The sequence below is a fragment of the Olea europaea genome, chromosome 12, assembly GCF_002742605.1.
Source record: "Olea europaea var. sylvestris chromosome 12, O_europaea_v1, whole genome shotgun sequence".
Lineage (NCBI taxonomy): Eukaryota > Viridiplantae > Streptophyta > Magnoliopsida > Lamiales > Oleaceae > Olea > Olea europaea.
The window spans coordinates 11,789,834-11,803,361 of NC_036248.1; the positions used below are offsets into that span (position 1 = coordinate 11,789,834).

Sequence of the window (13,528 nt, forward strand, 5' to 3'; positions counted from 1 at the left end):
CACATTTCACCCATTTTTTTAATCAAAAATTCATATTATACAATATAATATTCATTTCTTCAATATTAACAATAAAGATAAATAAATAATCACATCACACCATTAATAGCATTCAAATCAAGCATTTATTGCTCCTAAAAAGGTGTCAAAGGGTAATATGGACATTTTGTGGGGGAAAAAGTGACATTTTTGCAAAAAAATTGTGCAAGACAATTTTTTGTGCATTTTCATATTTAGTGACATTTGTGTAAATTCCCCTATCTATTTTTACTTTTTTTTTTCCACCAAGGAGATTGGAAGGGTGGGGGAGAGGAAGGGACTCACTGCTCAAAATAAATCCTTGTAGCAAGCTCTGAGTTCTCTCAGCTTGCTCGAGAGTACCTGATATTTAAATGATCTTCTCTGTTACCTCAGGTCTATCTTCCATCAGTTTAACATTCAATCCTGATAGCTGTTTGCATCAAATTTTAAGTCATTGAGTCATATAGCCCTTGTTTGATCCCCATTCTTTAAAAACTCATTTTTTTCAAATCCATTTACAACCACACGTTCTCCCTATAAAATAATTTCACACATAAACCCAAATTCTTTTCCTACTTATTAAACACAAATTCTCCAAAAAAATCGCTATTACAAAATACATTATCCCAAAAATGGGGCTCAAACAATCCAATAATCTCCTTGTCCGAAGATGATATCAACGAGTAAAATAAACCAGGGATGCTTAGCTCGACTAACCTCACTGATTAGAGTTAGCTTATTTCTTGATTTTGTTATGAGTTTGGATGCCACATTTGGTGTTATAACAATTTCCAGTGTCCTTCTGGTAACGAGTGGTAAAGAGATTCTGGGGAAAAGAAAATGAATGCACAGTGACTATGAAATGAGATTAACATGAGATTCCACCCCAAGAAAAATGAACAAAAGTTCACTACCTATTCAATATATTGGGAATATCTTCACGACGTTCACTTCCATCTTGCTTCACCCTTTCATTACCCAAGGGCCTCAAATCCTGGGAAAAAATGTAGACAGTTTTGAAATGTGAAAATGAGGAGCAACGAAATTGGGTGATGGTAAGAATTCAAGCAAAAAATTCCATGCCGAAGGAACCCAGTCAGCCATGTTCCCCGCCCACGTCACCGGGAAAGTTGACATTATAGAAAGTGGAAATTACACTATATGTCAAGTTTTGGGTTTGCATTTACAAAAATGTCATTTTTTTAAAAGAGATTACAAAATTGTCATTTTTGAAGATTTTTGGACATTTCTGCCCCTCTTAAAAATTTCAATACCTTGTATATCCTTCATTAATGAGACATGACTAGATGAGAAATTTGAAAACCAAATTAGCCTTTCTCTCTTCCATTATTGTTCCTCCCATCATCTCACGTTCTCTCTCTCTCCCCATTCGATTTTCCCATCATCTCACGTTCAGAGGAAGTCCGACAGCTGCTGAGTTCCTCTGGCGTGATTAAACGTCGAGCTGCTGCCATGAAGTCGCTGACGCTGAGCCTCCACCCTCGGTGACTGCTGTCACTCTAAACCCCCTCTCTCTCTCTCTCTCTCTCTCTTTTTACTTCCTGTTTTTTTGCCATTACATTAGGCTAATTTATGATTTTGTTTTACAGAGTGATTTATTGAATTTTGAAAGATTTAACTCCGGCAGCTGCTGAGCATGGTAGTCTCAGCACCCCGGCGTGATTAAACGTCGAGCTTTGTCCAGGCTTGTGAGTTGAACCTGCTGCCACCAAGTCGGCGACGCTGAGCCTCCACCCTCGGCTACTGTCACTGTAAACCCGTCTCTCTCTCTCTGTGTTTGTAATTTTTTTTAGTTCCTTTTTTTTTTGCCATTACGTTAGGGTAATTTATGATTTTGTTTTACATTAGGGTAATTTATGATTTTGTTTGACAGAGTGATTCAAATGATAGTTTAGTAGTTTGTGTAATTGTCAGTTTACTGTATTTGAGTTTCCTACACCTATGATGACTGATCGAACCCAACGTGTCTTTTTCAAGTAGTAATTATGTTGTTTTAGATAATAGGTTTCAGTTATATTACCAAGAGAGTGATTGCTAAAACCACTTTGGTTATGGGTGGGTGAAGTTTGCTGCTTCATATGAGAATCCAACATCAATATTTGTTCAAATAGTAAGGATATCCTCTGCCTTTGACGTTCTTGCTCTTTTTGCTGCCAACATATTCAAGAAATTGAAACATTATATAGAAGTTAGTACTATGTCACTTGTACTTCAATTTTAGTTCAAAATCTGAAGATTTTTATTTTTTTACCAATAGCTCTTAAGAAGTCGAAGCTTCCGGTAAAATTCAATGAAGGCCCGTCTCAACTTTTGTTCTGCTTTTTGTAGTTCATCCTTGCTGAATGATAGATCAGATTTTGAACGCATGATGACATTTTTCAGAGTCGAAACTGGGGTGTCTGGTTCCACATTGATATTTACATGATCCAAAACTTGTAATGAAGGAGGCCTAAAACCATTTGAATCCTTTTTTCTGTCTTCTTTTCATCTTCACAAGTCCCCATCTCAATTTCTTGAATTACATCCATATGCAATCCTCCTTAAAAGAAAGAAGAGTTTGAGAATGGAAAATGTTTGCTATGATACTGTATGTCTAAAAATAATAAGCAACTAAAGCAATGCATTGTTTTTGTTCATTTTAAACAAGACTCAATTTCTATATATATCATCAACTGATTATGCTATCTCACTTCGAGAAATTTGAATATGAATTCTTGATGCCATTTAAACTCTTACTATGACTAATTTACACTCTGATTGCCATACCTTGCTTATTTCCATTCACAGTTGCAATAACTGTTGCTGGGGATGAACCAAGAATCAGCCATAATAGATAAGATGGTTCATGAAAGTATCAGAGCAAGGTTCCAAATTCAAGTCTTGTCTTTACCCACTTATACTACACCTTTTGATGAAAAATTCATCTATCTTGCACATGAGAGGCGTCTTGAATACTAAAATTAAATTAATAAACACATTCCTCTTTAACAACTGAAACCGTTAGAAGAAGTGATTCAATATACATAGGTTGCCTAAAGAAAAGACAAATATGAGATCTTTTGAGGGATATATTTCCCACATTTAATAAAATTTAATATAAACCTACATAAGGGTTTGGATTATTTATCTTAACAATGCTAATATTTTAAGATTGAACCTAAAATCTTGACACCTTTTTGGTACAAATAAAAATTTGATTATAATCTCAAGTCAAAATTAACAATTAATTTTAACTATACATTTCATTGTTGAGCCTACAACTTTTCAACCACATATTTCATCAACTTTTATCAATATTACTAAAAATATGATTTTAATCTATACCAAAAGGGCTTCATATCGTATCAGAGTCAATTAAGTTCCAACAAACAATTCAATTTGATTAAGATCCAAACAAGTACATGAATTTCAAGATTAGGTTCCTCAAAAGAGCTATCATCTTACAAGATATGGCGAGGAATAAAATTTCATATCGAACAAACATACAAATATAAACCAACATATAAGGGCTTATACTATTTCTCTTAATAAGTTTTCTCTTTTAAGATGAAATCTTCCTAATGAGATCAGTTTGTCAAGTAAGGTACTTCTAGCAAGAGAAATGCTTACACCATCATACAAGAACTGAAAACCTCTTTCTTTCTCCCAAGCTTTCAATTTAGGCTTCAATGTTTCCAGCATCTCTATGAAACCAACCAAACCAAAGTCACTAAGTTCATCTATTCAAACACATACAAAAATGAGAGAAAAGTGATGTTGCTCCATAAGAATACCAAATAAACTATCAAAGGTTATCTTTCCCCGAATCTCAAAATAGAAAAGAAATTATTTTCTCACGTTCATCATACACGTTAACCCGTGATCTTACCTCCATGATATTCTGATGAGAGAGAAACTTAATGGCATCAACAAATATTTATTCTAAAAGCAGATGCTCTACTGTTCATTAATCCCCTGTTTCAAAGAAATCAAATTAACTCCTCGCGCCATATTACTAAATTTAACATCCGGAGTCTAAGTAAAGGAGATTGCCAATCTCTAAAACCTGGCATTGTTTTATTGGTTATTTGGGTCTCTCAGAATTGGAAATTTAATAAACCGGAGGCAATTGGCAAAGCTGCTCATATACCATTAAATACCATATACAACATATGGCTCTCCCAACACATTAAACATATTTCCCACCTCACCACAATTATATTAAAAAGTGAGATATGTATCTGGAATTTTGGTAATAAGAGCTCGAGCTTTCTCAGCACGCTTTAGCATAAGATGGGTACCTCTCCCAGCATTATAACGATTTTCATCGTAAATTAGGATCATTTTGGATAGCGAGTAAGAGAGATAAAAATAGATAAAAACAGTAGTACAAGTCATTTCACTTGATCAACATATATCCCACGCTATTATACTCCTCCAGCCAGCACTCCTCTTCACAAGCAGCCAACCATTTTTAAAGTTTTTCAAGTATATCTTTTCTACTAAAATCTTCTTCTTTAACCTTGAAAATATGAATCTCCAGTTGTTCCAGTAGGGAACAAGTATGTTTTGGGTTAGTAACAAGTACTTTATTGACCAGCAACTGTTTTTACTAATTTTGTGCAATAAAATAATTTGCTTGTTAGATTTAATGTGGAATAAGCTTGTGGTTTAGAAATATGCATTACAAATTGTATGGGTTTTTAAGGAAACATATGCAACTTCAGCAAGTTTGAGGTGGGTTATACTGTGTAAATAGGACAAGCACATGATTTTAAATTTCTACATATTAGCCATAAACAACTCAATCCATTGGTTCAAACATTGGTCTTTTCTTTGCAGTTGCAGTTATTTTTTGTTTTGTATGATCAAAATATGTTAATAACCAGGAACATATTCAAAATTGGATTTTTCGACAGTTCATCTATCCATAGTTGTTTCTCAACTGTCGTACCCGACAGTTATCCTCTGTAATTCTCGACAGATGAACCGTCGACGGATAAAATGTCGGGACCCACAGTTCAGTTCCTGCCTGCCTAGCCCTGCCTATCAGTAGAAAATGATATTTCTATGTAATATACGTTCAAATATCAGTATTCCTTTTATTTTTTGCATGCAAAAATTTCTGAAGTTCAGTGGGCTGAATTAGGGCTATTTTATTGAAGTACTATGGTTGGTACTCATATGCATTTGGTGGAAATCATGTTTGATGTGGGCATATCTTCCGTTTCAATGCTGGGAGGAAGTTTATATTGTGGTCTGCCGCATTTTTTTTCTTATTTTGTCTTTGTAGACATGGATTTCGAGCCTCTTGTTCCAAAGAATGCAAGCTTGCGGGGCCACGTATCGCAGAGAAGCAATTTGCGGTATATAAAAACAGTCGTGGAACATTTTGACGAGCGACAGCGGGAAGAGTTTCACAACTCATGCCTTGGGTTCTTGTCCGAGGTTCCAGATCTCCAGTTCTCTGCCCAATTAATCCAACAACTCGTATTCTACTGCATACAAACAAAGAAGCGGCACGAATTGTGGTTTAATTTGCAAAGCCACCTCGCTAGGTTCGGAATTCAAGAGTATGCCCTTGTGACTGGATTAAGGTGTGGTCTTCCCCCGGATGACAATGTCATGGACCGAGTTCTTGAGAAGAGGAGACTAAAGGACAAATACTTTAAACATGTGGACAAGATTTCTTGCGCCCAACTCGAGCAGACATTTCTTCGATCGTCAACGCCTCGAGCCGATCGGTACAAGCTTGACCTCGCTTTGATCATCGAAGGAGTCTTCAATGCTCCGGATAACAACGTTGGTATGATATGGAGACGTTGTCGATCGTCGACGATCTAGACTTGTTCTTTTCGTATCCTTGGGGTAGAATCTCATATGGATGGCTGATAAAGGGCTTTCGGGGCTGTTGGGCAAGAAAATTTTTGGATGCAACGAAGAAGAAGGAAAAGGCAGTTAGCTACACGGTCCACAGCTTTCCCATTGCCATACAAGTATCTTTATTTTAACTACTAATTATTTCAAAGCAAATGTATTTCGTGGTTGGTTTCATTCTGAACTCACATTCCTTTTTTATTGTAACAGATATGGGCGTTCGAGGCGGTGCCTGAAATTGGTGATCGCTTTGGTGAGCGTCTTGGGGAACGTTCCCCACGGCTTCTCGGCTGGACATCAACAAAACAGCCACAGCAGCGTACGTACGATGCTTTCTTCAAGAATGTACAGGTAAAAAATTATGTTACTTCTACGATCTCATACCTTCCATTCGTCATTGTAGCATGTGGTTATTTCGTAACGAATATGTTCATGTTGTAGCTACATGTGTACGCGACACTGCGGCCCATCGAAACTGAGCGTGGGCAACCTCATATCGCAACTCTTGTGTTGCTCAATGATGATCCTGTCCCTGCGTTGGATGACCTTGCTAGGGACAGTGTTGCTCCGCAGTTCCAAGCAGAGCGTATAGGTACCCCCGAGGGTGATACTTCTGAGGAGGCCCATGACGGTGGGAGGACTAGTGGCGAGGAGGAAGAGTCAGGAGCCGATGAGAGCGGAGAGGACGAAGGTGAGGACTCGGAGGAGGACGACAGTGAGGATAGTGACGGTGATCGAGTTGGACGAAGTGGACAGATGGGGACTCCCCCCCACCAGCATAGAGCTACTTCTCCCATGCAGGCACTGTCCACCTCTCATGTACGACCTACTGCAGCGGCTGGATCAAGCCTCACAGCAGACGATGTTCAGGGCATGTTGCTAGATCAAAGAATTCTGTTCAAAATGCGGCTCCGCACTGTGAAGCTCGAACTCATGCAGCACATGTCTGATGAATTTAAAAAATTGAAGGACTTCATATCCACCATCGTCCCAGCATCTGGCTCTATAACCACTGCATGTGCGACTGATGTGGACCCCAAGCCCAGACAATCAGGTACTTCACCGTATGCGTACTACAGTTCTTTATGACAATGTTCACTTTATCCCTGCTCACTGACATGTTTTGTATGACAATTGTTCATTCATTGTAGACTATGGAGGCTTTGCAGGCCACCACCCATCGCCTAACGGTGTCGATGAAGACATGAGGATTGACAGGCAAGAGGGGGATGGTATGTGCATTAATGAAGAACACGTGAAACCATGCCTGGACGAGCAGGATATGCCACTGGCCACTGGAACCGAAAGTCTGCAAGGTACGTCGGTTACTTTTGAGCAAATTGATTAATTATCATTTCAAGTGTTTCAGAAGTTTTGAAAATTATTAAAATTCACTTTCCATTCGCTGTTTCGTTGTTGTTCTGAATAGACATAGCGCACATTCAGCCATGCCCGAAGGATCGCCCCGTGCCAGAGCCCTCTACAATCGAAGAAGTGCAAGGTATTGCATTATTTTTCACGATTTGAACAAATATTATTTCAGGCATTCGATTAGTTTACAATTGTTCATTTGTTGTAGTCGAAGGGGCCCACCACCCATCGCCTAGCAAACGTGACAAAGAGTAGGACATCGTTACCATAAATCTGCAAGGTATGTGGGTCAGTTATGAGGAAAACTTGTAGATTGTTGTTTCATGTACTTGGCATAATTTGAAAATTCGTACATGTAGTTTTACACTGAAAATATTTAATTGTTCTTTTCGACAGACACAGTACACATTGAGCCATGCCCCGACAATGACTTCGTGCTAGCGCTCGCTGCAGTGGATGAAGTGCAAGGTATTGCTTAATTTTTGACAATTGAATTTATTTTTCGTTTCATTTGCTTACGTTGTAACTTTTCCAGTTCTCGCCAATGTATCCCGATCAGGAGGGGCAGTTACGACAAATAGACGGCGATCAGCATGACTGCGACGTCCGGCACCTACTATCAGGACTCCGTACACGAGGGGAAGCGCAAAGCAAGAACATAAGTAACTGTGGATAAATTGCCGAACATAGCACGATGACGAGGTTCAGCATTCTTTTGTCTTTTGTTTGATGTAATTTACGTGTTGAAGGATGTTAGTTACTTCGCGTTATATTGGTGCCTTTTTCATTCATTTTTGTGATTTACATATCAGACAGGGTAGTTGGCAAGCTTGGTGACACTTAGAAGCATTCATCACATTTTGCAATTCCTGTGGTGAATGCCTTGTCACCGTTTACCGTTGCTTAAATTATTGTAGTGTTACAACTTGTATTAGTTATCCGTCTTTATTATGTTATGTCAATCGTACTTACGGTACTAAGTGCCTTCATTCAATGTTCGTCAACGCTCGTACATTGTATTGCGCAAAAAATTATGTATGCGTACGTTTTACGAATATCCATTTACGAGTAGATAGCGGGCTTGAATGTCGTGGTTCCTTAGTAAACTATAGATTGGATTAAGATGAGGACCCATTAAAAGTGCCAAAGTCATGATTTCCATGGTACAACTAATTGACAAATGAGTTTTTGTATATTCCCTTGTCCTTCGTATGTTATTAAGTGGGTTAACATGATGAGTGGGTTTTATGAGAAACTGTACCATTACAACCATGGTGCAAATAAGAAGCTGGCAAATGAGAAGTAATTTCTTGCAAGCAACCAGATAACATGAATTTTACACATCATTGAAGTATTCTAGTCTCTACCAATGTCATAGTAATGATGGTACAATGGGGGATAAAGGTACACTTATTATATCAACCATCACAACAATTGCTTTTCAAATTTATTTAGAGATTGAACTTGGTGGTTGGGTAGATAAATGAAGTAATTACTTCCTCCTTTCAGGATGATTATAAATACCAGGAGACCATTGTTGCTTACAATCAATTTTGTAGCTAAGGTATTGTGCCACTTTGAACTTACTTACAGATCATTGTGACACTTTCAACGTAGTTGAACAACATTGTGGTAAGAAAGAGCTGCTTCTATTTATTCTTCTTCATTTATTTTGCAGTTTACAAAATTCGAAATTATACGATCTTTATTGCAATGCACGTTTTCGTCAACTGTCGAGAAGGAATAAAACATCTGTCGGGCCCGACAGTTCAACTAAGCGGGCCATTAAATTTTATAAGTTCCTTGCTTTTCGATAATTGAAAATGGTGGGATTGTCCAATACAAGTGTCTTAGTGTAACATGCTATTGTAGATATTATACGTTTATGATTTTTTGCAAGTAACAAGTATTTCCAATACATTTATATTTACAAAATGAATGCATTACAAGCATTGTCTATCAAATTACATTTCAGATGTCATTAAAGCTGTTGTGAGACTTCCATTTTGAAACAGGTAGTTGATACGAGATAATGGGTTCATCCACATCTAGCAATGAAACATTCAACTCCAATATGCATCCACCCATACTGGGTTCATCCGCTGAATTTCCCATCACTTTGTTGTCAGACGATGAGGATGTAAGAGTTGAACAGCATGGTGCCGAGTTCGATGAAGTGTCAAGTGCAGAATCTAAGTCACCGAACAGCGTTCTCGATCAAGTCTTCGAGGTTAGGGGTCCGGTCGAGTCGCCGTCCGACTCGAATGAGTGGGTAGCTCATGTTCCACCTCCAGAAGTAATTGTCATTAGCTCAGAGGAGTCTGATGGGGAAAGTGGGGGAGCTTCTTAAATTGTCAAAAGCAATGTAACTGTGCAATAAATGGCCCTTTTGTAGGAAAATATGTTTCGTATTTTGTGGTATGGATGATTTTGGTCACGTTCTTTGGATACGTGCAAAAACTGCATCTCCATAATAGGCAACCGCAGTAGTGTAGGTTTTCAAGCCGCTGTTGTTCCCAACTGTCGAGAATTACAGAGAATATTTGTCGGGAACGACATATGAATTGTCGAGATGTAATGTTGGTGTTTTGTTTGTTCAGTATGGTCTCATGAAAATCAATTTTCCAATTCGACAAATTGTCAGTCGAAGCTAATGAAACTTCTATGATCGGCTAAGTTTATAGTACGAAAAAGGTATTCATCTCATTCGTGATAATGGAACTGTAATGATTGGTACTTTGCTTGCGGAACATAACGACCAAATTTGCATTGGCATATGATAATAATAACAGATTCATAAAATAAGTTGGGAATGTACAATGCATATTTAAATTAAGTTTTTCGGGGATTACATTTGACAACTACTTTTACACATCACGCTTCTTCAAGTGGCTTGTGATACAATAGGGTTCGAACATGTGGTCCGGTTATGATCAAGTCTCCCACATCGAGTGCATTTTCTCAGTTGGGAAGTGGACTCGTATCTAGCTTGCTTACACCGCGTCGGTGGTCTACCTGGAGGACGGCGTACAGTCGGTGGCAAAATATGAGTGCCTAGGATTTCATTTGAAACATCCCAATCCACTTCCCGTGTAACGGGATATATGACTTCCATATAGGCACCCCTCCAGTATTCCGATGTATAGTACGGAGAGCATAGATTGTATAATGACTTACCACTCAGGGTAGCACCATGAGTTACATGAGCACATGGCATACGATTTAGTTGAAACTCACGACATGTGCACTTGTTATTGGAGAAGTCCATTATCTCCGTATCGTTGGATATTCCAACCTGGGTCAAGCTGTTTGTCAACTCATGGGCTCGAAGCCTAGTACCAGCTTCAAATGTTGTTTGTAACTAGTTCTCCATCCTCGACGATAATATAGTACTGCATGCGGTTGCATTGCTTCGACGTTCGTAAAACCACCTCTGCATTGTTTTACGAATGTGCTCGACCAAACACGTGATTGGCAACGAACGAGCATGTCTCAGCACTGAGTTCAATGATTCCGCGTTGTTGTTTGTCATAATGTTGTATCGGTCGCCCACGAATAGTGCTAGTGACCAGAATGAAAAATCGGCTTTCTCCAAATACCTGTAACATCTTTCACTCACCCTACGAATCTGTCCCATTAGTCGTTTGAACTCTTCGACCCGATAAGTTGTAGCAGCTCGTTTGAACAGGAATACTGAACTTGCGTTAAAGTGCCGCTGAATTAGGTTCTTCTCCACATGCCACATACAACAACAATGACGAGACAAAGGAAATAAGTGAGTAATAGCTCTTTCGATACTTCTTTTCCTGTCCGAAACAAATACAAGTTCATCTGAGTCTCCTATAAGATCTTTCAAGTTAGACATAAACCACATCCAAGATCGGTTAGTTTTGGAATCCACAATCCCCCACGCTAAGGGATAAATCTGTTTGTTGGCATCTTGAGCAGTTGCCAGTAAAAGTGTACCCTTGTATGGACCTTTCAAGTGACTACCGTTAATGCAAACAACGGGCCTCAAGTACTGCATGTAACCACGAATGCTTGCACCAAAAGCTAGGAAGAAGTAATGGAATCTATCGCGCGAATCAAGTTCGATGTGGGTTACCGTCCCCGGGTTATTCTCACCTAGTACCTGACAGTATGAAGATAGTTTCTGAAAACTGTCCTTCCCATGCAGCATATGTAAAGCGGCCACCTTTTCCCTACGTGCCTTGCTGTAACTTATTTGGACACCGAGCTCACGTTCCATGTCACGTGCAATAGTGCTCGGATCATACGATCGGTTTGGATTATCCAATTTTTCGAAAATATGCTTGGCAATTACAGCACTCGTCACATGTCGATGCGCATTACTGCGAAAATCGATGGAACATGTGTGCACATTATTGAATTTACGGATCACAAAGATTGCAGACTGCTTCACAGTAGAAGCACGTAACATCCACTTGCAACTGCGGTCGGCGCATACAACGGTTAACATCTTCATGCTTGACCGGCTCACCCGAAATTGAAACTTGTTTTTCAAAGCAAGTGCACGAATTTTCGAGTACAACTCTTTCTTGCTGAAGAATATTTCCTTTTCCGCAAGATCGGATGTAGTCACGGTTCTCATAAATTCATATCCATCCAAATCGTTGGAATGTGACAAAGAGTGCTCGTCCTCGACGTCAACAGAATTAGAAGCCTCTAAACTAGGTGATGGGTTATCCAAGTTCTCATCTAATGGTGCACTCCCGTTATCATACTCATGTGTTTCAAGTGCATTATTGTTTGAGACACTATGCATCCGATTCACCAAATCATGTTCCACGTTTTGCAGAACATCTACCGTGGCAAACGAAGGATCTTCAAAATTTGCATCCCTTCCCATGTCAACACTTGGGAGATCGGATTCCAAAACAGTAACGCAGATAGCACTTTCCTTATGCATTGATACGTACCAATTTAAATCTTCATTGTCGCATATTTCAGCCGGAGGTATATTCAAGTTAGGGACTTTGAACTTCAATTCAATTTGAGCGCGGGGATCAAGAATACCAAGTTTCTTCTTCAACCTTAACATAAGTTCGGCTACGGTAATACTTCTTGGCACCAGAATGGAAGTAGTTTTGTCCCCTCTCCACTTCCATTCGTCATCCGCATGAACAAAATTTCCCCCATGCGACACGACGAATCTCAAATGATTATTCATACTTGAAATATTGGGATTGCAATGGTAACAATTCGGAATCAATATGTTGGCATTTAATAGCATGAAACTCACACTTCATAATACGTAAATCAGTACAATAACAAAAGTTCAAATCAAGGGTTTGTATCGTTTTGAAGTATCCAAATTGAAAGTAAAATTGTATAACTCGGCAGTTTCGAAATGTCAGGTTCGACATCTCAAACGTCTAACCCGACGATTTGTAAATGTCGAACTCGACAGTTTAACTGTCGAGAATGTCGGAAAGCAGACGACAGTGAATTTCTGAGGTTTCTTCAACACATCATATTAAGTGTGGTCATTATTATTCGCCTACCAAATGACATAATGAAAATGGTATATTGGCCTTGTCATTAAAGAGACCTTAATGGTGGTAATGGAAGAAATTACTAAATGGTGATAATGGCATTTTATTAAGGATTCAAAAAAATCAAACAAATGAATGAATAATACTTGCAAATTAATTTCAAATAAATATGCCCATATTGTATTTAATATGTACAAATACAAAGCTATAAAAGTAATATAAATTAATTTGTAATTGCTAACCTCTCAAAGTGGATATAGAATGCAACACAAATGTCTTCTTGATCAATGAAAATGAAGAAGATGGAAAAGAGGTAGGGTTTTTTGTTTATGTTTCGTTTTCTAATTTATTTGGTAATTTTTTATTAACAAAAATTCATATTAATCAATAAAATACACATTTATCCATGTTTTCTATTAAGTCAATGCTTTTCCTTCACATCAAGCATTTAATGCTATTAGAAATGTGTGATTAAGGATATTTTGGACTTTGCACTCCAAAAAGTGACATTTTTGCTCACAAAAAGTGAAAATGACATTTTTTTTTTTAACTTTCATTAATTTTTCTGACATTTTTGTAAATTCCCCCAATTTTTTTATTAAAGAGTTCATTTCCTCTTCCTGTTATATGCCAGTTCTTAAATTGTTTTCTACTCACACCTCATCATAGGACTATGGCTTATTAAAAGTTAAGCTATGATAGGACAAAATGGCAGGGAAAAACAGAATCTCTATATCTAGATG

The 13,528-nt window shown here is 38.2% G+C and overlaps 1 protein-coding gene across 1 annotated transcript; it reads right to left on the minus strand.

Moving 5' to 3' along the window:
• Positions 1-10,153: 10,153 nt before the first annotated feature.
• LOC111406598 lies at positions 10,154-12,460 on the minus strand. Its single transcript, XM_023035989.1, has 2 exons — positions 10,701-12,460; positions 10,154-10,601 (listed from the first exon to the last, which is right to left on the minus strand). The coding sequence occupies exons 1-2, from the start codon at positions 12,458-12,460 to the stop codon at positions 10,154-10,156; spliced, it is 2,208 nt and encodes a 735-aa protein (XP_022891757.1).
• Between the last annotated feature and the right edge of the window lie 1,068 nt (positions 12,461-13,528).